The sequence below is a fragment of the Entelurus aequoreus genome, linkage group LG14 (genome assembly GCF_033978785.1).
Source record: "Entelurus aequoreus isolate RoL-2023_Sb linkage group LG14, RoL_Eaeq_v1.1, whole genome shotgun sequence".
In the NCBI taxonomy this organism is placed as follows: Eukaryota; Metazoa; Chordata; class Actinopteri; order Syngnathiformes; family Syngnathidae; genus Entelurus; species Entelurus aequoreus.
The window spans coordinates 14,907,185-14,934,531 of NC_084744.1; the positions used below are offsets into that span (position 1 = coordinate 14,907,185).

The 27,347-nt window shown below is 38.0% G+C and overlaps 1 protein-coding gene across 2 annotated transcripts in view; it reads right to left on the bottom strand.

The window, feature by feature from the left end:
* The window catches only part of cckbrb (cholecystokinin B receptor b), a 79,490-nt gene extending 63,895 nt beyond the window's left edge, over positions 1–15,595 (bottom strand). For both annotated transcript variants that reach the window (XM_062069037.1, XM_062069036.1), the window contains exon 1: positions 15,247–15,595. In XM_062069037.1, the coding sequence (XP_061925021.1) occupies positions 15,247–15,391 (145 nt within the window). In that variant the 5' untranslated portion in view covers positions 15,392–15,595. The remainder of the gene's footprint in view (positions 1–15,246) is intronic.
* Between the last annotated feature and the right edge of the window lie 11,752 nt (positions 15,596–27,347).

Genomic DNA, 27,347 nt, shown 5'->3' on the forward strand with positions numbered 1-27,347 from the left:
AACTGCGCCCAAGACCCAACCTCCGGGCTGATGATTTTAGGTTGTCCTGAAGAATTTGGAGGTAATCTTCTTTTTTCATTGTCCCATTTACTCTCTGTAAAGCACCTGTTCCATTGGCAGCAAAACAGGGCCAGAGCATAAAACTAGCACCACCATGCGTGACGGTAGGCTTGGTGTTCCTGGGATTAAAGGCCTCACATTGTGGCCAAACAGCTAAATTTTTGTTTCATCTGACATCACATGGACAAAGATAAGACCTTCTGGAGGAAAGTTCTGTGGTCAGATTAAACAAAAATGTTGCTGTTTGGCCACAATACCCAGCAATATTACATTATGTTCTTTACACGTGGATGTAAACTTTTGACCACAACTGTATGTGATCTGTATGAGCCTGTCTATATATGTGGCAACCAACCCCAAAGAGAACGTGATGACTAACTCCAACTGGAATTTCTTGCTAGCGTCAAGGCTAACAGCTGTGTACATCTCGTTACCTAGCTGATACCGATCTAAACTGTAGCTTTCCCTTCTCACTTTTCAAGGGTAACAATTGTTTTTGTTATTTAGTCATTGTGTAAAAGCCTAGAAGTAAAATACGGTTTACAATTTGACATGAAAAACACAAAAATTCCCTTGTCTACTACTACTCCAGAGAAGACTATGTAGGCGAGCTCTGATCCTAGTTCCGTAAATTTCCATCCTTCCGTTTGAGAGACAGCGCCCTCCTGGGGTGAGATATGAGTTGATATGCTATATGATATGCTGGTGTTTGTCACAGCATACACCAATTCTTAGACCAGGGGTGTCAAACTCATTTTAGATCGGGGGCCACATGAAGAAAAATCTACTCCCAAGTGGGCCGGACTGGTAAAATCACGGCACGATAACTTAAAAATAAAGACAACTTCAGATTGTTTTCTTTGTTTAAAAATAGAACAAGCACATTCTGAAAATTTACAAATCATAACGTTGTTTTTTTTACACTTACATGTTGCGGTTATATATATATATATATATATATATATATATATATATATATATATATATATATATATATATATATATATATATATATATATATATATATATATATATATATATATATATATATATATATATATATATTTTAGTGTTTCCCACACATTCATTTATTTGTGGCGGCCCGCCATGAAAGAATTACGTCCGCCACAAATTTAAAAAAAAATAATAATAAAAATTATTTATTTATTTTTTGTCCTTTCCAGCTTCTCAGGCAAATCAATGATGTAGATGCCCATATAGGCTGTTCAGATTTACTTTACAAAAGAGAAGTGTAGGATACTTCTCTTGTTGCCTTATTTGTATTTGACCACTACTGTTTTCTGTTTATTTGTTACTGACTGTGGCAGGACACCTCTGCCTCTGTTTCACTTTATGTTGCTGGTAAATAATATGGTTGTAGTAGTAGGCTAAAGTTAAATGATTTAGTATGCACTAATTAAAGGGGCATAGCTTTAAGAGACATTTTAGCTTTTATATTTTATAAGATATATTTTTTGTAAGAACCACAATTAATAAATATATTTCAGTGAATAACTTATTGTTCAAATCTGTGTATAAATATGTACATAAAGTGTTGTAATTATATTGTAAAATGGATGGATGGATGGATGGATGGACGTTTAAAACAAAACTGTTATTATTAATTAGTAAGTATACATTTTTTGTTCCTTTTTAGAGAAAATCATATCATTGTAGTAAATTATGCAAATTACTCGATGATGTCATGGTGACCACGTCCATAGCCACGCCCCCACCGCCACAGGTATCTTGGCAGTTTATGGGAAACACTGTATATATATATATATATATTTGTATATTTGTATATATATATATATATATATATATATATATATATATATATATATATATATATATATATATATATATATATATATTAATTAGTATTCTATCTTTATTTGTCGTTATTCATATTTTATTTTTATATTTTATTTTATTTGTCGTTATTTATATTTTCTGAATAAATTATATGATAATGTTCATCAGTCACCTCATTGGTGTTAATTTTCAATCAATCAAGATAAAAAAAATTATATCAAAATCAAATTACAGTATGTTATTTATGTAGTCTGATCATTTTCCTCGACTGATGTATTAACATCATGTGGTTCATTTTGTACACATCATCTACAAAGATACAAATAATTGCTATTGCGACATCTAGTGGACACATTTAGAACAGCTGTTTCTTTCATTCAAAAATTCCCGGTTAATTTTTATACTTAGCAAACTCACCCCGCGGGCCGGATAAAACCTGTTCGCGGGCCTGATCCGGCCCTTGGGCCGTACGTTTGACACCCCTGTCTCAGTGTGACAGGGTTACTACCAGTTCTCCCTGTCCTTTCTCAGCTGTGTGTGGCAGCCCTTTTCCCCCGCCAAGTGAAATACCTAACATGTTTATTCCTTTCCTTTTTCTTCGGGCTTTGGAGTATCACGTAGAAAACGGCACCACCAGGATAAAGTATCCCAGAAAGCGTGTTGGTCTACTGTGCATACAGTCGGTGTTTCTCGTACTGTATTTCATTTAAATCGGCCTTTGGTTTGGATATCAATGGATAGTGCAGGTGTACTTAATGAAATGTCCAGGGAGTGTAAAACGGCAAATAAGGTTCCAATCATCTCTCTTGCACTGTGCTGTGTATGCATATTATGGGTAAAGAGGATATCATACCCAGCCATACATAGTGTAGCTGCTGTCTGCATAACTGCACCGAACCGTGAAACGACGCCCTCATTTCCACCGCCCAACTCCTCCACCGAACCATCGCTCAGTCCATTACACACATGTGTTAAGGAAGCATGCAGAGGTGTCTTACTGTCATGATTACCATTCTGACGCATATACTGTACATTTATGTCCGGGCCCATCAAAGCTATATGACACATACACCCCATCGTTAGCAGCTTGTCACCGAGCTCATTAAATTGATGTGACTTCCTTTTTCTTTTTTTAACCAGGGAATAATAATGGCTTATGTTCAGAAGTGCAAGAACATATGCGGGGCGTTATATATCGCTAATACATTTCCTTCTAGTGTTGTCCCGATGCCAATATTACCAGTAACGGTACCAAAATGATTTAGATACTTTTCGGTACTTTTCGATACTTTTCTAAATAAAGGAGACCACAAAAAATTGCATTATTGGCTTTATTTTAACAAAAAAATCTTACGGTACATTAAACATATGTTTCTTATTGCAAGTTTGTCCTTAAGTAAAAAAAGTGAACATACTAGACAACTTGCCTTTTAGTAGTAAGTAAGCAAACAAAGGCTCCAAATTGAGTATGCTGACATACGCAGTAACATATTGTGTCATTTATCATCCTATTATTTTGTCAAAATTGTTAAGGACAAGTGGTACAAAATCTGCTTACTTTCTCTATCTACACTTCTATTAAAATGTAATAATCATTTATTCTTCTGTTGTTTGGATGCTTTACATTAGTTTCGGATGATACCACAAATTTGGGTGTCAATCCAATACCAAGTCGTTACAGGATCATACATTGGTCATATTCAAAGTCCTCATGTGTCCAGGGACATATTTCCTGAGTTTATAAACCTAATATAATTTTTAAAAAAACGAAAGAAGATGTTGTGATGCCAAAAAATATGCACGTAATCATAGTAGTATCGGCTAGATACGGTCCTGTACTTGGTATCATTACAGTGGATGTTAGGTGTAGATCTACCAATGGCGTTTGTTTACATTTTGACGCCGGTGAGCTACGGTGTGTAGTGAAGCATGTTTAGCTATTCCTCGTCCTGCAGGGATGATACTTGTAAGAAACGTACTTTATTTGTCGCCATTGAGGCAAGGATTAGTGATTTAGAAGTAGCTAAAACACTGAGGGGGTGGCGGACCGGTACTTTTCAGAGGTGGTATAGTACCGAATATGATTCATTAGTATCGCGGTACTATACTAATACCGACCGGTATACCGTACAACCCTACTTCTTCCATAAAGAAAAGTTGGCCTTTGCTCAATTTTATGGAGGCATTTATTTCACAATTTTTCGTGCAGGATTTCACTGTATTTCTGATATTTAGGTAACTTTATATTTTTTAGTTTGGGCACAAAATAGTCAAAACACCTCTAGGGAAGATAAATAATGCGAGGTCACATCGCAAACTATTTCAGGATTGCAGTCAAACAAAAGAGGCATCGCAGGTGTTTGTGAGCCGCACAGTCAACTGCTACAATGCACATCATTTCACACCCCGGCTGTTGTATTGTCAGCGTCAGTCAGAGTGGCTCGGCTGAATCTTTGTTTTGTTGAGTGCAGGCGAATAAGAAGGTCTTTATCCAGTCAACGAAAATGTTGACGGGCTACCCTTTGGATGTGCGGTTTGATTGCAATTCATCACGCATCAGTGGGAGGGCATTACTTTGGGCAATAAGGAGGCGGCAAAACAAAAGGGTATGTTGGTGGGGGAAATAATTTTCGACATCACTGACCTCAAACATTGCAATTGGAAAAAAGGGTGTCAGCTCCATCAATAATCATTCAGTTATATGAGACGTCACCAGCCCAAACAACCTGCTCAGAGAGGTATATTTTGGGCCTTTCAGGCTATGTCTACACCAGGGGTCACCAACCTTTTTGAAACCGAGAGCTACTTCTTGGGTACTGATTAATGCGAAGGGCTACCAGTTTGATACACACTTAAATAAATTGCCAGAAATAGCCAATTTGCTCAATTTACCTTTAACTCTATGTTATTATTAATAATTAATGATATTTACACTTAATTGAACAGTTTAAAAGAGGAGAAAACACGAAAAAAATGACAATTAAATTTTGAAACATAGTTTATCTTCAATTTCGACTCTTTAAAATTCAAAATTCAACCGAAAAAAAGAAGAGAAAAACTTAAAAAAAGAATGTATGGAACATCATTAGTAATTTTTCCTGATTAAGATTAATTTTAGAATTTTGATGACATGTTTTAAATAGGTTAAAATCCAATCTGCACTTTGTTAGAATATATAACAAATTGGACCAAGCTATATTTCTAACAAAGACAAATCATTATTTCTTCTAGATTTTCCAGAACAAACATTTTAAAATACATTCAAAAGACTTTGAAATAAGATTTAAATTTGATTCTACAGATTTTTTAGATTTGCCAGAATAATTTGTTTGAATTTTAATCATAATACGTTTGAAGAAATATTTCACAAATATTCTTCGTCGAAAAAACAGAAGCTAAAATGAAGAATTAAATTAAAATGTATATATTATTCTTTACAATAACAAAATAAAAAAAATTACTTCAACATTGATTTAAACTGTCAGGAAAGAAAAGGAAGGAATTTAAAAGGTAAAAAGGTATATGTGTTTAAAAATCCTAAAATCATTTTTAAGGTTGTATTTTTTCTCTAAAATTGTCTTTCTGAAAGTTATAAGAAGCAAAGTAAAAAAAAGTAATGAATTTATTTAAACAAGTCTTTAAAATATTTTCTTGGATTTTTAAATTGTATTTGAGTTTTGTCTCTCTTAGAATTAAAAATGTCGGGCAAAGCGAGACCAGCTTGCTAGTAAATAAATACAATTTAAAAAATAGATGCAGCTCACTGGTAAGTGCTGCTATTTGAGCTATTTTTAGAACAGGCCGGCGGGCTACTCATCTGGTCCTTACGGGCTACCTGGTGCCCGCGGGCACCGCGTTGGTGACCCCTGGTCTACACTAAGCCGGATAACCCCTTAAACGAATAATTATTTAGCCTAACCCCCGTTTCAGTTGCACTAAACTATCGTTTAAGGTCCCCCTCCTCGGACCATTTTTTACACAGGTAAGTGTGCCGTGTATTTCTTGAATCTCCGGCTCTTAGCTTTGTATGGACTCATTGATCGTTTACAAACAGAGTTCGGATAGGAAGTGACACCAGAAAGACCGCGCCTCACACAGGAAGTGACGTCAGAAAGAACGCGCCACAGCCAGCTTCATAATAAAGCGGTTTCGTAACTCGGAGCTAACCACTGGAAATATGGAGGCGAGTCATCCAGACATGCCCGTGTTTCCCCTTCCTCTACATGTACAGACGCTTGTGGAAATCACACATGAATACTTTAATAGAAAGCGATTGCAGCTATTTGGGATACAACACTTCTCCGATGGCAAGAAAACTTTCGAATGTCCTGGTCAGCTGTGGTTCTACTTACCGAAAAACTTTGTCCATTTGTCAAAAGAGAGACAACGAGAATGCGGGCTCCCGTGGAAGTGATTTTTAAAAAAAGGGAGCGTGTGCTATGTATTACCTGGCCGTCGAGGGAAGACTACGGAAAACGGCAAATGCTTTTGGACTGGCAAAGCAGACTCTATCAGTTATTGTGTGCCATGTATGTCGCGGACTCAACGTCTAGGTCCAGAGTATATAAAGTCACCAAAAACGAATGGACAATGAAGGTGAAGGCAAAAGAGTGAGGAGTGTCCTGACCTGATATCTACATCCCTAGTTTGATTGTTGTAAATAGTTCTTTGCCACATACTTTCAAGTGTCCAATAAAAATTTGATTAATTTATGATGGCTCAGGTGTGATTCACTACAATAGGGACCCACAGCATACTGGATTCCAGTTCATTGAAATACCACAACACTGGATATTGTTCAGATAAGTTAAATTTAAGAAGTTGCACACAAAGCAACACTGGAGGTGACTATGATGTGCGCATTTTTCGCGCATGCATACTAGGTCGCATTGCGCCGGCGGACGGAGGGGGGTGAGGGGGTCTTGAACGACCATTGTGTGTGCGTGGACAAGGATAAGGTTAGGTGGGTGTGGAGAGGCGGGGCCGGCAATCCGACAGCGAGGCAGGGCACACGGGAGCCCGCTCCAAGATGGCGGCGAGGAGGCGTGGACGGCGAGCAGCGAGGCGGGGCGCGCCGGGAGCGACGCCGCAATAAGGTGCGTGGATCGCGCAGCTGAGCACAATTTAATCATCCTCTCGCACTGTATAAAAGGGCGGCAGACGTAAACGTCAGTGAGAGAGGCGCAGTGAAGAGAAGGAGCCAGAGAGAAGCGGATGCCGAGCGAGAGCGGAAAAGAGCGCACGGAGGACGAATACGCATGCAGCTGAGAAGCGGGAGCGGAGAAGCGAGCAGGAGAAAACGGCAAAGCTGAAAGGCAACCCGACAGAGACTTTTCTTATTGAAAAATAAAGAAGTCAAACCTGCACGCACAATGTCAATCCTTGGTGGTCCTTGGAACCCGCACGACAGCACGCAACTGTCACAGTGGGATTTACTCTGGATAAGCTTAGTGTAGAAGGGGCCTCAGTGTTTGGAAAATTTCACGCCAATGTGGTTGTGTTGAAATATTTGCCTTCTTGAAGCAGCTGTTTTGCATAACAATGTCCCGCCCCACACCCACCCACCAGGAATTTGTAAATCTGACAAAAGATCAAAATCAAATGCCCGGTGCAGAGGATGCTGGTTCTCAGAAGGTTATCATCCTGAGAACCACCAGGTTAAAAAATTCAAAATGTGTCATCTCGGTTCCTCAAGTTAGCCTAAAATGGCAAAGCTTGGTAGAGTTGAGAGTTAATGGATCTTTGAAGAGAACTGGATCTTAAAGAACCATTGCTTTCCCAGAATGCACAACACATTGAAACAACGTTGAGAAATTGTTGAATTAGGTCCTGATGCTGAGCAAATCAAACTTAATGTTGGAACAACATGCTCTTTGACAACGTTTAATCAATGTAGGTTCCTGATGTGGATTTGACCATCGAATTTTGGTCATTTACCAACCAATATTCTACAACACAACAATGTTGAAACAACATGCTTTTTGGCAACCTTTATTCAATGTCAGGTTACCGGTTCCGGTACCAAAATATTGGTACCGGAACCGGTACCAAAATTATTTCTATACTTTTCGGTACTTTTCAAAACTTAGTGGCCTAGTGGTTAGAGTGTCCGCCCTGAGATCGGTAGGTTAGAGTTCAAATCCCAGCCGAGTCATACCAAAGACTATAAAAATGGGACCCATTACCTCCCTGCTTGGCACTCAGCATCAAGGGTTGGAATTGGGGGTTAAATCACCAAAATGATTCCCGGGCGCGGCGCCGCTGCTGCCCACTGCTCCCCAAGGGGATGGGTCAAATGCAGAGGACACATTTCACCACACCTAGTGTGTGTGTGACAATCATTGGTACTTTAACTTTAACTTAACTTTAACTTTTCTAAATAAAGGGGACCACAAAAAATTGCATTATTGGCTTTATTTGAACAAAAAATCTTAGGGTACATTAAACATATGTTTCTTATTGTAAGTTTGTCCTTAAATGAAATTCTTCTGTTGTTTGGATGCTTTACATTAGTTTTGGATGATACCACAAAATTGGGTATTTATAGTACTTTTCAGAGGCGGTATAGTACCGTATATATTCATTAGTATCGCGGTACTATACTATTACCGGTATACCTTACAATCCTACACTACACTGATTTGTATTAGGTGAAATGTGTACAAACTGAGTACAGGGAGTGAACATATGTGTGACATAAGTATAAAAGGAGTAGAATTAAATAAGCGTTGCTTCTCCTTACTCCTTTTTGGACATGTAGAGAAAATGTAAAAATGTGGCTCAATCTGTCTGAAACTGTATTTATGTTCAAATAACCAATCTGAATCGGAAATAAATGTTGCATTGTTAAGTTGTTATTGTTTATTCTGCCACACGAATGCAATCTTTGATTTTAGGTTTCAGTATGGACTGCTGACTTTTCATTTCACCAGATGGAGCTACTTTTTCCCCTGTAAAGCATGCAGCAAATTCGTCACTCCTTGCACTGTCTTCTGCAAGGATGTTTTGCTACTGAAATGATAAGTGTATGACCATATTGATGTTGGATAATAGTGTGTGTGCGTTGTGATCATGTGTGTTTATTAAAAAAAACAATGAACATTATTGTAACGTACCGGTATAGAAAATCTTTGAAAAGTTGATTTATTTCAGTATTTCAATTTCAAAAAGTAAAACCATCGGATTCTACACACTCACTACATCAGAGTGAACTACAAAACCTAAAACCAGTGAAGTTGGCACATTGTGTAATTTGTAAATAAAAACAAAATACAATGATTTGCAAGTTTTTTTGTGGTATTTTAGGCTCCACATTGTGCCACACATTTTCAGTGGGAGACAGGTCTGGACTACAGGCAGGCCAGTCTAGTACCCAATCATCTGTTGTAACACATGGCTTTGCATTGTCTTGCTGAAATAAGCAGGGGTGTCCATGATAACGTTGCTTGGATGGCAACAAAACCAAAACCTGTATGTACCTTTCAGCATTAATGGTGCCTTCACAGATGTGTAAGTTACCCATGTCTTGGGCACTAATACACCCCCATACCATCACAGATGCTGGCTTTTGAACTTTGCGCCTATAACAATCCTGATGGTTTGTTTCCTCTTTGTTCTGAAGGACACGACGTCCACAATTTCCAAAAACAATTTGAAATGTGGACTCGTCAGCCCACAGAACAATTTTACACTTTGCATCAGTCTATCTTAGATGAGCTCAGGCCCAGCGAAGCCGGCGGCATTTCTGGGTGTTGTTGATAAATGGCTTTCGCTTTGCAAAGTGGAGTTTTAATTTTCACTTACAGATGTAGCGACGAACTGAAGTTACCACAGTTTTCTGAAGTGTTCCTAAGCCCATGTGATGATATCCTTTACATACTGATGTCGTTTTTGGATGCAGTACCGCCTGAGGGATCGAGGGTACGTAATATCATCGCTTACGTGCGGTGATTTCTCCAGATTATCTGAACCTTTTGATGATATTACGGACCGTAGATGGTGAAATCCCTAAATTCCATGCAATAGCTCGTTGAGAAATGTTGTTCTTAAACAGTTCGACAATTTGCTCACGCATTTGTTGACAAAGTGGTGACCCTCGACCCATCCTTGTTTGTGACTGACTGAGCATTTCATGGAAGCTGCTTTTATACCCAATCATGGCACCCACCTGTTCCCAATTAACCTGTTCACCTGTGGGATGTTCCAAAAAAGTGTTTGATGAGCATTCCTCAATGTTCTCAGTCTTTTTTGCCACTTTTGCCAGCTTTTTTGAAACATGTTGCAGGCATCAAATTCCAAATGAGCTAATATTTGCAAAAAATAACAAAGTTTTCCAGTTTGAACGTTAAGTATCTTGTCTCTGCAGTCTATTCAATTGAATATAGGTTGAAAAGGATTTGCAAATCATTGTATTCTGTTTTTATTTATGATTTACACAACGTGTCAACTTTACTGGTTTTGGGGTTTGTAATTCAAGAATGTATTTCTTATTCATTTTGATGATAGCTTACAGCTAATATAACCCCACATTTTACAATAAAAATTCCAAACGTCCAATGTTAGAAACTATATTGGGTCATCCTGTCCGTGTGCTTGCAAATACTTTGTTGCTTGATGGCGGCAATGTTATTCAACTTATTTACATCTGTGCATCCATCGTTCTCAAATTCTACAGACGTGCTTATCAGTTCCTTAAAAACGTATTCTAAATTGTGTCGGTAAACACCTTAAAGTTACAGTGAGAGATTTATTTAAAGGGAGAAATTCCAAGTCAGTCCTGGGTCATACTGTTGCGTGCAGCAGTTCAGGAGTGGAAGAGTTATTGTCCCTTTTTCATACTTGCCAACCTTGAGACCTCCAATATCGGGAGGTGGGGGGGCGTGGTTGGGGCGGGGGCGTGGTTGGGGGCGTGGTTAAGAGGAGAGTATATTTACAGCTAGAATTCACCAACTCAAGTATTTCATATATATATATATATATATATATATATATATGAAATACTTGACTTTCAGTGAATTCTAGCTATATATATATGTATATATATTTATTTTATCATACATATAAATAAAATAAATACTTGAATTTCAGTGTTCCGGGGGCTCTCCAGTAGATGGCAGTATTGTCCTGTTTAACTTCTCCTCCGTTCATGACTCGGCCACCGTGTTCAATGGAGAAGTCTGTTTTACAAAATGTACAGGCAACATAATTACATACCCCTACCCCTTCGAACTGTCCTGGATGAACTGAAATTCTTGTTTCCATTCGTTTTGGAACTTGCAAGCGTATTTCTTCATCTTGCTCGTCGACGGCGTCGCCCTGTCTGTAACTTCCTCGTTCTTCTGCTTCGTCTCCTTGTTGTGTGCGCAGTTGTGCACTCTACTCTCTAAAAGCCGTAGATGTTATGACGTCATTGGGCAGGCAAGCTGTTTATATTGTGGGAAAGCGGACGTGAGAACAGGCTGTCCCCACTCAGGTCTGCATTGAGCTGGAGGGGGCGTGGCCTCCAGCTCCGGCTGAATACCGGGAGTTTGTCGGGAGAAAATTTCTGCCGGGAGGTTATCGGGAGAGGCGCTGAATACCGGGAAACTCCCGCTAAAAACGGGAGGGTTGGCAAGTATGCTTTTTTCACATTCCTACTGTTTTCTTTCATCGCTGGAAGGTGCTTTGAAGCCAGCAGCATTCTAACTGGTGACTATACATTTTAGGCTGAAAACGTTTGAGCGCAGTGATTGACATCCACCGTGCAATACGATTGGCTGAGGCATAGCAAGGTATGGAAAGAACAAGTGCAACAGGTTTGGTAATGGCGTCCCACATTGACACAACATGATCCGCCGAGAATGTATCTGTCTTGTCAACGACACTCCTAATTAAAGTACTGGTTGTCTGCGGTGCTACACACTCATGCACACACTCTTCAGCAAATAATTAAGAAAGATGGCTAAAAACAGCACAAGTTTGCGTGATGAATATCCTCCGATTAGATTTTCTAACGTTGTGATGACAAGATCTTGCAAAATTGTAGGAAATAAAGCATCAGTTCTTGTTTGCGGATGACTCTGCCCTGCTGGTATCCGGCAAGGACAAGTCACAGGTGGAGAAAATCCTCAGTGCTGAACTCTGTAGAATTTGCACCTGGCTCTCTGACAACAAGCTGTCCATACACTTGGGTAAAACGGAATCCATCCTATTTGGGTCCAACATCAACCTTAAGAAAGTCAGTGACTTCACTATAAAAGTGGGTGACATTGTTATCACCAGGAAAGATGAGGTCACCTACCTAGGTTCCATTCTAGAGGCTAATCTTTCCTGTGATAAAATGGCAACCAAGGTAATCAAAAAGGTCAACCAACGAACGAGATTTCTCTATAGAATCTCCTCTCTGGTCAACAAAAGCACCATGAAGATTCTAGCGGGAACTCTCAATCAACCCTTTTTCAATTACGCTTGCACCTCCTGGTACCCTAGCACCTCCAAAACCCTCAAGTCTAGACTCCAAACAACCCAGAACAAGCTAGTCAGATTACTTCTAGACCTCCACCCCAGATCGCACCTCACTCCTACCCACTTCTCTAAAGTGGGCTGGCTCAAGGTGGAGGACAGAGTAAAACAACTTGTACTGAGTCTAGTCTATAAAATCCGCTACACCTCCCTGATACCGAAGTACATGTCAAACTACTTCCTTAACGTAAATGACCGCCATAACCACAACACCAGGGGGAGCTCCACTAACCACGTTAAACCCAGATTCCGATCTAACAAAGGTCTTAACTCATTCTCCTTCTATGCCACATCAATATGGAATGCACTCCCAACAGGTGTAAAAGAAAGGGCATCTCTATCCTCCTTCAAAACCGCAATAAAAGAACACCTCCAGGCAACTTCAACCGTAAACTAACAAACTTCCTTTCACATCCTACCTCCCCGGATTGTAAATACTGTATTTTTCGGACTATAAGTCACAGTTTTTTTCATAGTTTGGCCGGGGGTGCGACTTATACTCAGGAGCCACTTATGTGTGAAATTATTAACACATTACCGTAAAATATCAAATAATATTATTTAGCTCATTCACGTAAGAGACTAGACGTATAAGATTTCATCGGATTTAGCGATTAGGAGTGACAGATTGTTTAGTAAACGTATAGCATGTTCTATATGTTATAGTTATTTGAATGACTCTTACCATAATATGTTACGTTCACATACCAGGCACGTTCTCAGTTGGTTATTTATGCGTCATATAACGTAAACTTATTCAGCCTGTTGTTCACTATTCTTTATTTATTTTAAATTGCCTTTCAAATGTCTATTCTTGGTGTTGGGTTTTATCAAATAAATGTCCCCAAAAAATGCGACTTATACTCCAGTGCGACTTATATATGTTTTGTTCCTTCTTTATTATGCATTTTCGGCAGGTGCTACTTATACTCTGGTGCGACTTATACTCCGAAAAATACGGTAATCAAATGTAGATACTTATTCCAATTCTTATGCTCTCTGATCTCTATCTCTATGTCCACTACTTGCTGTACATATCCTACCAAGTCAGTCCTACATTGTTCCAATGTCCATTTCTCTGATGATGCAATTGTTGATGACTGAAGTGTTGATATCAACCAAACCTAACCCCCCCCCTCCACACCCCAGATTGTAAATAATGTAAATAATTCAATGTATATACTCTGATGTTTATCTTGTGTGATGACTGTATTATGATGATAGTATATATCTGTATCATGAATCAATTTAAGTGGACCCCGACTTAAACAAGTTGAAAAACGTATTCAGGTGTTACCATTTAGTGGTCAATTGTACAGAATATGTACTTCACTGTGCAATCTACTAATAAAAGTTTCAATCAATCAATCAATCAATCAAACCAATTCACAGTCCAGATGTAAAGTAAATCTATATGAATTGGTACCCTATGAATGTCACATTCATCCATTCATTTAACTTCGCCTGCTTATTCTCTTCAGGTTATGGGCTGCAATACTGTACAATTGTTTTGATTACATTATTTTATTAATTATTTGATTCATGGAAACCTTTTAAACACTATTTGTGATGCACTGTGTTCCTACAGTTCACCCGTATCATTTTAATATTAGATAAATTAATAAATTACGTTTCATGCATTTGTGATGCACTGTGTCCCTACAGTTCACCCGCATCATTTTAATATTAGATGAATTAATAAATTACGTTTATAGTTAAAACAGCAACATTAAATACCATTCAGTCCTATATACATTTGTATAAAAGTATTTAAATAAGGTGTTGGAGCTGTAAAAAAACAACAACAACAAAATTATAATTTTAAAAAATCCAAACAGAACAAATTCCATAATAAATAGATAATATTAGATCATTTTACGTTAACTTTAAATAACCTTAAAATAAGTGTGTGGTTATTCTAAAATAAATAACAAAAATATATGAACGATTTTGCGGCTAGCTGATACATGATCACTAAAAATAAAAAGTAGCAAATAAATTACATTAAAATAACTATTTTTTCATACATAGATATGTTTAATTACGGTAACACTTTGGTATGAGGAACATATTCACCATTGCTTATTAAAGTAACAAAGACTTAATTTAGAGTTATTTGGACACTATGGGAACATATTAAGGGTTAGGGTTAGGGTTAGGGTTGGGGTTAGGGTTAGGGTTACTAATAAGCAATAATTCTGAGGTTATTGAGGGATGACATTAAAGTTAATGGCTTACTGGTTGTATAATAAGGCCATGCAGAATAAGGCATTAATAAGTACTTAATAATGAGTAATTAAGAGCCAATAAGTTACTAATGTGCATGTTAATAAGCAACTAATTAATGGTGAATATGTGTTCTCCATACTAAAGTGTTATTTTAATTACTATAAAATATAAGTAACCTCAAAATATAAATAATCTAAAAATATGATTTAAAAAATGGTAATAACAAAAATATATCAATGTTATTTTTTGCTTGGCCGATATGTATATGCTAGAAATAATTGGTAGCAAATAATTTATACTAAGGTAACTAATATAATATAATGCTAATCTAATATAGATGCATTTTCAATTTTTAAAAAAATATTACAGTATTATAAAACGAGTAACCTCAAAATACAAATGTTTCCAATATAAGAAATACAAAACAAAGAGGTGTTTTTTTTTTGTTGTTTTTTTTCAATGCATAAAAATAAAGTTAAATAACTATATATAAATACATCTGCTGTTCAGTATACACAATTTAAATATAATACAATAATACAAATATAAATAAATACATGTATTTTTTTACTCTGGGTGCCTTTGTTATATTAGCCCTCAACAGCTGGGCTAAGGTAACAGAAAGAAGCTTCTTCTTACCCGCTGGTCGCACACCGCGAGGTGTGAGCGGCGTGGAGATGTTGCTGCAGCTCAGGTTGGACGTCTCCGAGCTCCCGTTCCGGGCTGCAAAAGTATGCGTTCCTGCACACTCGGGGGATGTCTCGTTTGCCACGAACAAGTCCATAATTCTTCTGTCTCGCTGTCCCTCCGAGCTTGTTCAAAGTTCAGCTGCAGGCGTCTTATTTGACAGATCTCATTGCAGCATCTGACGTGCTGACATGCACGTTTGCATCCATGCTTGTTAATCTCCCCCCGACTTGCTCAATAAGGAAAGTTATTTTGTGCATGAAATGGGAGGAAGAGCCTTGCAGAAACTGCTGCGTTTTACTAAGCGAATCTCTCCGAGGTTGGATACTTATAGAGAAAGAAGGGGAGGAGAGAGAGAGAGAGAGAGAGAGAGAGAGAGAGAGAGAGCGTCACTCCCTTGAGTTCATTTCCACTCCGACCTTATGGCATGGGATCCATATTATTTCCCAAGCTACAGCCGCACTTCAAACCGACTATTTTAACAATACATGACTTTAACTCGCTCCAGATGTGCGTGTATTTGTAAGAAAGTCCAACCTCAGCCAGAAGCGCCTTTGTGTTTGTGTCACATGCACTTTGGCACCTCTGTGTGGTTGTAGCTCGTAACTGCATCTTCTCTTTGCCACGTGGAGTTCCCTACTCTGGTCCCTGATATACACTATATATCAGTGTTTTTCAACCTTTTTTGAGCCAAGGCACATTTTTTGCGTTGAGAAAATGCGGACGCACACCACCAGCAGAAATCATTAAAAAACGAAACTCAGTTGACAGTAAAAAGTCGTCGTCGCAATTGTTGGATATGACTTTAAAGGCCTACTGAGATGAATTTTTTTTATTTAAACGGGGATAGCAGATCTATTCTATGTGTCATACTTGATCATTTCGCGATATTGCCATATTTTTGCTGAAAGGATTTAGTATAGAACAACGACGATAAAGATTGCAACTTTTGGTATCTGATAAAAAAAAAGGCTTGCCCCTACCGGAAGTAGCGTGACGTAGTCAGTTGAACATATACGCAAAGTTCCCTATTGTTTACAGTGATGGCCGCATGAAGTGAGAGAGATTCGGACCGAGAAAGCGACAATTTCCCCATTAATTTGAGCGAGGATGAAAGATTTGTGGATGAGTAAAGTGCAAGTGAAGGACTAGTGGGGAGTTGAAGCTATTCAGATAGGGAAGATGCTGTGAGAGCCGGGGGTGACCTGATATTCAGCTGGGAATGACTACAACAGTAAATAAACACAAGACATATATATACTCTATTAGCCACAACACAACCAGGCTTATATTTAATATGCCACAAATTAATCCTGCATAAAAACACCTGCGTGTTTGTTATGCTAGCTCCTAGCTCCTCTGCTAGCTCCTAGCTCCATAGAACACGCCAATACAATTCAAACACCTGATCAACACACACAATCACTCAGCCCAAAAGACCGTTCACCTAACCCAAGGTTCATAAAGCTTATATATTTTTAAAAAGTTACGTACGTGACGCGCACATACGGTCAAGCTATCAAATGTTTAGCAGCCAAGGCTGCATACTCACGGTACCTGATATTCAGCTGGGAATGACTACAACAGTAAATAAACACAAGACATATATATACTCTATTAGCCACAACACAACCAGGCTTATATTTAATATGCCACAAATTAATCCTGCATAAAAACACCTGCGTGTTTGTTATGCTAGCTCCTAGCTCCTATGCTAGCTCCTAGCTCCATAGAACACGCCAATACAATTCAAACACCTGATCAACACACACAATCACTCAGCCCAAAAGACCGTTCACCTAACCCAAGGTTCATAAAGCTTATATATTTTTAAAAAGTTACGTACATACGCAAAAAAAAGTTGCGCACATACGGTCAAGCGATCAAATGTTTAGAAGCCAAAGCTGCATACTCACAGTAGCATGTCTGCGTCTTTGTCATCCAAATCAAAGTAATCCTGGTAAGAGTCTGTGTTGTCCCAGTTCTCTACAGGCGTCTGTGTATCGAAGTCAAAAGTCCTCCTGGTTAGAGTCTCTTTTATCCGAGTTCTTCCATCTTGACTGCATCTTCCGGGAATGTAAACAAAGAAGCGCCGGCTGTGTACTGTTGTTGCTGACTACGTTTGAAAAATACGTCCATTTCGCACCGACAACTTTCTTCTTTGCTTGCTCAGCTTCCTTCTCCATAATGCAATGAACATGATTGCAACAGATTCACGAACACAGATGTCCAGAATACTGTGGAATTATGAAATGAAAACAGAGCTTTTTCGTATTGGCTTCAATGTGGAAGGCATACCCGTGTTCGCCGGGCTACGTCACGCGCATACGGCATCCTCAGAGGCGTTTCAAACCGGAAGTTTAGCGGCAAATTTAAAATGTCACTTTATAAGTTAACCCGGCCTACTGAAACCCACTACTACCGACCACACAGTCTGATAGTTTATATATCAATGATGAAATCTTAACATTGCAACACATGCCGATACGGCCGGGTTAACTTATAAAGTGCAATTTTAAATTTCCCGCTAAACTTCCGGTTGGAAACGTCTATGTATGATGACGTATGCGCGTGACGTCACGACGGCAACGGAAGTATTCGTACCCAATGTGTCACCATACAAACTGCTCTGTTTTCATCGAACAATTCCACAGTATTCTGGACTTCTGTGTTGGTGAATCTTTTGCAATTTGTTTAATGGACAATGGAGACTGCAAATAAGAAAGTTGTAGGTGCGATAGGTGTATTAGCGGCGGACTACAGTTGTGTTTGAGCTGGATAGCAGACGCGCTACCGTGAGTACAGCTTTGGCTTCCAAACATTTGATCGCTTGCCCGTACGTGCGTGTCGCTATGTGCATGTCACGTACGTAACTTTGGGGAAATATATGTTTCTTGCCGACTCTGATGGCGGCCGGGGTGTCGTCGAAAGCTACAACGCCCGCCGCCGCCGTCGCGCCGTAGCTAAATTAGCTTCAATTGTTAAGCTTCGCCAAGCTGGAAATTATTAACCGTGTATTTACATGTTCATGGTTTAATAGTATTGTTGATCTTCTGTCTATCCTTCCAGTCAGGGTTTTTTTTAATTTTGTTTCTATCTGCATTTGAGCCTGATGCTATCCCGTTAGCTCCGTAGCTAAGTTAGCTTCAATTGTTAAGCTTCGCCAAGCTGGAAATTATTAACCGTGTATTTACATGTTCATGGTTTAATAGTATTGTTGATCTTCTGTCTATCCTACCAGTCAGGGTTTTTTTTAATTTTGTTTCTATCTGCATTTGAGCCCGATGCTATTACGTTAGCTCCGTAGCTAAAGTGCGTCAACGATGTATTGTCGTGGAGATAAAAGTCACTGTGAATGTCCATTTCGCGTTCTCGACTCTCATTTTCAAGAGGATATAGTATCCGAGGTGGTTTAAAATACAAATCCGTGATCCACAATAGAAAAAGGAGAGTGTGTGGAATCCAATGAGACCTTTGTACCTAAGTTACGGTCAGAGCGAAAAAAGATACACCGTGCACTGCCTCTCTAGTCCTTCACTCTAACGTTCCTCATCCACAAATCTTTTATCCTCGCTCAAATTAATGGGGTAATCGTCGCTTTCTCGGTCCAAATCTCTCTCGCTCCATTGTAAACGGGGAATTGTGAGGAATCCTTCCTCCTGTGACGTCACGCTACTTCCGGTATAGGCAAGGCTTTTTTTTTTATCAGCGACCAAAAGCTGCGAACTTTATCGTCGTTGTTCTATACTAAATCCTTTCAGCAAAAATATGGCAATATCGTGAAATGATCAAGTGTGACACATAGAATGGATCTGCTATCCCCGTTTAAATTAAAAAAAATCATTTCAGTAGGCCTTTAAACTATAACCAACTATGTATCAATATAGCTCTTGTCTCAAAGTAGGTGTACTGTCACCGCCTGTAACATCTCGCCCTGACTTATTTAGACTTTTTTGCTGTTTTCCTGTGTGTAGTGTTTTAGTTCTTGTCTTGCGCTCCTATTTTGGTGGCTTTTTCTCTTTTTTTGGTATTTTCCTGTAGCAGTTTCATGTCTTCCTTTGAGCGATATTTCCCGCATCTACTTTGTTTTAGCAGTCAAGAATATTTCAGTTGTTTTTATCCTTCTTTGTGGGGACATTGTTGATTGTCATGTCATGTTCGGATGTACTTTGTGGACTCCGCAGTGAGTCTCTGCTGTTATCCAGAATTCTGTTTTTGTTTACTTTGTAGCCAGTTCAGTTTTAGTTTTGTTTTGCATATAGCCTTCCCTAAGCTTCAATGCCTTTTCTTAGCGGCACTCACCTTTTGTTTATTTTTGGTTTAAGCATTGGACACATTTTTTTACCTCCACGCTGCCTCCCACTGTTTCCGACATCTACAAAGCAATTGGCTACCGGCTGCCACCTACTGATATGAAAGAGTATTACACGGTTACTCTGCCGAGCTCTAGACAACACGACACTCAACAACAACACATCATTTGCAGACTATAATTACAAGTTTGCAAAAAATGTTTTTAACCCAAATAGGTGAAACTAAATCATCTCCCACGGCACACCAGACTGTATCTCACGGCACACTAGTGTGCCACGCAGGGGCGTCACTAGCTTTTAAGGACAGGGGGGGCTTAGCCCCCAGGAGATGCACAGGGTGCAAGCGAACGTAGCGCACGAGCACAAAACTTCACAAACGGCTAACAAAGACTTAGAAATTATTCATTGTTATTATTATTATTATTTCAGTCGGTTTAGTTTCAATCTGTGTTCAGTACAACAACAAACATGGGTTTGCACAGTGACATTTTGTTTACAGCATCAACAAGAAACAATGACTTGCATGATCCTTCAAGATACACTGAAACACAATGAAAGTCATGGCATTAGCCTCTATGTTATTCATTCACAACATAGAGGCTAATGCCACCACTTTCACTCACAATACAATAATTGTTTGTTCCCAAATATTTTGAAGTTGCACAGATTACATTTTGGGCACATATGTGACTAAAATGGTTGTAAATTCAAGCCCTGGAAATATTACTTTATTACTTGAGTTAAAGTAATATCTGGATCGGGATAATTTGGCTTGTATATTTTATATTTATATATATATATATATATTATGGCAAGCCGTTAAGGAAATTAAATATATACGGAAGTCTGAATAGAAATTAGAAACTTTTATATATACTGTAAATAAGAAAGACTTAGAGTCCGTCTGCTGATCTGAAAAAGAGCCAAAGCTGTCAAAGAGCTGAGGGACCATCTTCAAAGTGCAATGCTGAAACAAATAATGCAAACAATAAAATGTAACTTCCGGGGCTTGAGATCAACGTAGTGCCGTCGTCCCGGGGACGGTAAAAAAAATGCACGGGACGAAATTAAATGCTCCCCGGGACGATGGCTTTTAACCATTTTTTTTTCTTTTTCTTTTTCTTTTTATGTATTTATTCATTTTACATTTTATATTAAATGTCTTGGTTTTTCCACCCTCTGAAAATCCTATGAAATGTTTAACAAGCCATCCTATAATAATACAACAGCTATTAATGTAACAATACAATAAAACAAATATATTTAATGATGTTTTTGTTCATTATTTTTAACAATAGGCTAATGTATATTACTTTATATAGATTCTACAAGAAACACAAAACTTAAAAACTAAAATATTTACAATTGCAGACACAAGGTTCTTGTTCTGCAGTGCTGTGTGCTAATGTGCTTCGTACACCTGCAGGACCGCAAGCAAGGTCGCAGAGAAAATGCGGACTGGATTTTGAGTTATGTGGGCATTTTCTATATGAACAAGTCCAAGGACCGCAAGCAAGGTCGCAGAGAAAATGCAGACTGGATTTTGAGTGATGTGGGCATTTTCTATATGAACAAGTGGAATGGATTGGATACAGACGCATCAAAGAGGCTCTCTACCTTACGCTATGAAGTGAGGGGAAACTGAGTGAATGATGACAGGTTATATGATTATTTATTTAAACTCATATTCGGGCCACTTTATAATGAATATGTCGGCATGTATTTGTAAAAAAAAAACAAAAAAAAAAACTTTTTTTTTTTTTTTTTTAACACCAAATTATTTAGGGGGGCTTGAGCCCCCCTAAAATAGGCCTAACAATGCCAATGGTGCCACGGCACAGTGGTTGAAAAACACTGCACTATATCAGTGTTTTTCAACCACTGTGCCGTGAGATACAGTCTGGTGTGCCGTGGGAGATTATCTAATTTCACTTTATTGGGTAAAAATTATTTTTTGCAAACCAGTATATACATAGTTATAATCTGCAAATGTGCCATTGTTGAGTGTCTGTGCTGTCTAGAGCTCGGCAGAATAACCTTGTAACAATCTTCCATATCAGTAGGTGGCAGCAGGTAGCTAATTGCTTTGTAGATGTCGGAAACAGCGGGAGGCAGCGTGCAGGTAAAAAATGTGTCCAATGCTTAAACCAAAAATAAACAAAAGGTGAGTGCCGCTAAGAAAAGGCATTGAAGCTAGGGATGGCTATGCAAAACGAAACCAAAACTTAACTGGCTGCAAAGTAAACAAAAACAGAATGCTGGACGACAGCAAAGACTTACAGCGTGTGGAGCAGACTGCGTCCACAAAGTGCATCCGTACATGACATGACAATCAACGATGTGCCCGCAACGACGGATAGCGTCCGCACAACTTAAATAGCCTTGATTGCTAAAACAAAGCAGGTGCGGGGAATAGCGTTCAAGGAAGACATGAAACTGCTACAGGAAAATACCAACAAAAGAGGAAAAGCCACCAAAATAAGAGCGCAAGACAAGAACTAAAACACGACACACAGGAAAACAGCATAAAACTCAAAATAAATCACGGCGTGATGTGACAGGTGGTGACAGTACACTTACTTTGAGACAAGAGCTATAGTTATGCATGCTTGGTTATGGTTTAAATTCATATCCAACAATTGCGAGAACGATTTTACTGTCAAAATCGGCTACGGAGTTTCATTTTTTTATGTTTTCTGCTGGTGGTGTGCCTCCGGATTTTTTCAATGAAAAAAATGTGCCTTGGCTCAGAAAAGGTTGAAAAACACTGCACTATACTATATTTGGCCACCTGCCTTGACTCACATATGAACTTACAGTTGGTACAAAATGCGGCTGCTAGACTTTTGACAAAAACAAGAAAGTTTGATCATATTACGCCTATACTGGATCACCTGCACTGGCTTCCTGTGCACTTAAGATGCGACTTCAAGGTTTTACTACTTATGTATAAAATACTAAACGGTCTAGCTCCATCCAATCTTGCTGATTATATTGCACCATATGTCCCGGCAAGAAATCTAAATAAGGGGTATCACAAAAAATTGCATTATTGGGTTTATTTCAATAAAAAATCTTACGGAAGATTAAACACATGTTTCTTATTGCAAGTTTGTCCTTAAATAAAATAGTGAACATGCAAGATAACTTGTCTTCTATTAGTAAGTAAGCAAAAAAAGGCTCATAATTTAGTCTGCTGACATATGTAGTAACATATTGTGTCATTTTCCATTCTATTATTTTGTCAGAATTATTAAGGACAAGTGGTAGAAAATTAATTATTAATCTACTTGTTCATTTACTGTAAATATCTGCTTACTTTCTCTTTTAACATGTTATATCTACACTTCTGTTAAAATGTAATAATGACTTATTCTTCTGTTGTTTGATACTTTACATTAGTTTTGGATGATACCACAAATTTGGGTATCAATTCGATACCAAGTCGTTACAGGATCATACATTGGTCATATTCAAAATCCTCATGTGTCCAGGGACATATTTCCTGAGTTTATTAACATAATATAAAAAAAATTTAAACGAAACAAGATGTTGTGATGCCAAAAAATATCTACGTAATCATAGTAGTTTATATGCTACTGTACTTGGTATCATTACAGTGGATGTTAGGTGTAGATCCACCAATGGTGTTTGTTTACTTTTTGACGCTGAAACATGTTTAGCTATTCCTCGTCCTGCAGGGATGATACTTGTAAGAAACTTACTTTATTTGTCGCCATGGAGACCAGGATTAGTGATTTAGAAGTAGCTAAAACACTGCAGACTGGGGCTGGACTTTAGCCGCTAGCTAGCTAGCCATGTCTTAAAGCACCTCTTCCGGTGGGCGTTTCAGTGTTACAACTTCACCTTTATCTTTAGTTTTTAAGCCAAAATGCGTCCGTTCTCCCTTTTCTGTCTACACACATTCTCTGTAAGTACTCCGTGATCGTGCACTGTGGAACATGCTCCTTTGCTCGTAAACCAGCAATGACACGACGTGACGACGACGGTACTTTTAAGAGGTGGTATAGTACCGAATATGATTCATTAGTATCGGGGTACTATACTAATACCGGTATACCGTACAATCCGAGTTGTAGCTATGTTAATCCCATTTTTAAAATGTCAAAAACCTCATTAAGGATTTTTCAGGTGTTTTAAAAAGCTTGTTTCAACCAAAACCCTGGAATAATTACTGTTTTTAGAACACGTAAACATGCCAAGTGTGTGTTTATGACGTTTGTGGGTTTATTTGTGACATTGGGTTTAGGGTGGGCCGGGTGGCCTTTAGGAGTCTTGTGTATGGAGGCCCAGAAATGAAATGAGATGTGCTTTAAAACATTTGAATTTTGAATAATAATTGCAGCAATGTATAGGGTTCCCAGATTTTTATTTTATTTATTTTTTAATTTATTTGTCAAAAAGACTTTGCGACCCATCTTAAAATGAACCTTTGTGTTCTGCCAAACTTCCATCAGTCAGGTACATAGATAAAAGGTGTAATTTCCAATGTAAGTCATTGTGTTATGAATAGATTTTATTGCCATGCTCAATGGCAATATAATAGAAGACATTTGGCATAAAGCTGTTAGATATTGTTAGTTTATGTAACAAGCGCTGTCAATCTCGGTAGGTAATAATTATACTATGCTTCACTCTGGCCTGTTCCATCCTCGGGATATGAACAAATGCACATACTGGCCCTGACCTCACTGAGGTAGTGTGCTGTTAGTCGTGATATAACGCTATTAACGTCACCGCGCTTCCTGCTTTGTGGAAACATGCATGCAGTCTTTTTTACGCAGCACAAAAGTATAAAGTGTGCTTGACACCATAATTATCCACTTATTTTTTTAATCATTTGGATTAGTTTCATGTCGATGCTTTCTTTGTAAGTAGCTCTTGTGCTTTTGTTTTTGAAAGATCTTTTAAATATCCTCAGTCATTCATCCCAAATGACAACCAAAAAAAAGGCTGCTTCTGAAACGCCCATTGCATTCCACTTTATGAGAGGCAATCTTTGAAAAAACTGCTTCAGCCTGAAATATAATTATCAAATATCACTTAAGTTTAAAAATCATAGTGTATTGATATAATGCCATATTTTTTTTCACTAAAAGAGGGATAAATAATTTATACAAAATACATCAGTCATCATCTGCTCATGATTAATAGTATTATGAGGCTTGGGGTCAATGATCTACAGCAACATTGATCATCATGCAATTTTTTGTTTTTTTACCGATCAAAAACAAAAAACTTACACTTGAGGTTCTTAAAATGTCCCACTATCAACAAGTCAATATTTGAAAACTCCTTCAGGCTGAATTATACATATCAAATATGAATTCCATTGTTTGTGTTTTGAACCATTTAAAGGCCAGTATGTTTAAATGGCTGAGTCATTTATATGTCATTAAAAGCAGATTTAATGACAACACATTTAGTCAGTGACACATACCGTATTTTTCGGAGTATAAGTCGCTCCGGAGTATAAGTCGCACCGGCCGAAAATGCATAATAAAGAAGGAAAAAACATATATAAGTCGCACTGGCGTATAAGTCGCATTTTTGGGGGAAATTTATTTCATAAAAGCCAACACCAAGAATAGACATTTGAAAGGCAATTTAAAATAAATAAAGAATAGTGAACAACAGGCTGAATAAGTACGTTATATGACGCATAAATAACCAACGGAGAACGTGCCTGGTATGTTAACGTAACATATTATGGTAAGAGTCATTCAAATAACTATAACATATAGAACATGCTATACGTTTACCATCTGTCACTCCTAATCCGATGAAATCTTATACGTCTAGTCTCTTACGTGAATGAGCTAAATAATATTATTTGATATTTTACGGTAATGTGTTAATAATTTCACACATAAGTCGCTCCTGAGTATAAGTCGCACCCCCGGCCAAACTATGAAAAAAACTGCGACTTATAGTCCGAAAAAAACTTATTTCTATAGCAAGGCAAACTGGCATTTGACAGTAAAAGGTGAGTGTGAATGTTGTCTGTCTATCTGCATAGATGATGTGGCGACTTGTCCAGGGTGTACCCAGCCTTCCGCCCGATTGTAGCTGAGATAGGCTCCAGCGCCCGAAGGGAAAAAGCGGTAGAAAATGGATGGATGGATGGAGGTTTGAACTATTGCAGCAACACTTGCGTGGGAAAAACTAGCACCATCTGGTGTACAAGTAAAAAAACTCACAAATTAGAACCGTGGTAAATACCTTTCAACAAAGTAGTAATTATTATTTATAAATCGAATATTTCCATAGTTACAGCATTAAAAAAAACTGATAATGGACTTACAAATAAGTGTTTTAACATTTTGAGAGTCCTCTAGACACCCACGTAGTCACTTTAACACTCAATTATTCCAATATTGTAACGCTGCCTGAGGCTGAGCCAATCAGTGGCCACGATACTGAGCAGCGCGCTCTGGTGGCCAATTCTACTATAGTATATATAATCTTTTTTGTTCAATTAGCAATTTTTTTGCTTGAAAATGACAATGTTTAATATAGGGCAAAAATACGTGGAATACACTTTTTAATTTTAAATCAGCGATGACGCAACTGGTGACTGTAGTTCGATTTGAAATTTTAAAATAATGCAAAGAATGACTTAAGAATTAATATAAAGCCGTATTTAGTTGTAATACACGTTTCCACCACTTGTGGCAGTAATGACAGTATCAAACAAACAGAAGAAGTCTGGCGCTAAAGTCATCGAGAAGTTTATTGAGCGCAAAAAAAATGACTACAGTGGTGAAGCTGTATTTTCATTTGCATTTTAATTTTATTGAAAATGTAATTAAGAGACATATTCATTATTATTTAGTTTGTTTACTTATTTTACTTTTTCCGTCCCTTCTTATGCAGTATATTTGGTTAACACTTTTTTTTATAGTCAGCCTGACCTAAGCCTTGATAATAATTTTTGTGATTAGCACATGGCTTCATAACATTTGACAAGGTTGTAAACCAAGGTTATCCAAACTTTTTGACTTGCACGGTCACATTAGGCTAAAAAGATTTGGCCACGGGCCGAAAGCCGACTGCATGTAAGTGTGTGTGCATGTGTGCACATATTATATTAATATAATGGATATATAATTAATATAATTGGATTATAAGAGTATGTGAAAGTTTGAATCCTACCTTTTTACTTCCGTGACAACCTTCTTAAAGTTTTTTAACCAATCACAAATATCAAGCAGCTAAAATGCGGCAAACATGGGTTAGCGTGGAGAGTGTTTTGCATTTTTCCCATTATGCACTTTAATGGATTTAAATGGGTGTAATTTAGAGTTTTTGAATTTGAACATTTTTAATTCTATCTAGGAAGTTCAGTGAGCAGCATGTGTGACTTTGTGTGTTGACCTTTATGTTAGTTGCGTTACTCTTTTTTTTTGCACCATGACTAGGGAAGGTTGTTTGGCTTGTGTCATATAAGTAAACGCTGTGCCATCACGTCGATCTGATTTACTCAAATTGACCAAAAGATGGCAGCAAATCGGTGGCATTCGGAGACTGCCTGGTATTTGACGCTGGTGGGCTGTAGTTTGGACACCCCAAACTGAATATGAATTGAATATGAATAAAATCAAGAGTAAGACTACTAAATTATTGTTAATTAATTGTTAACATTTTCCCAATGTAGTGGAAAAGTTGACCTCAAAATTGTAAAGAACACTGGTTTAAAGAACAGATATGACACATCTA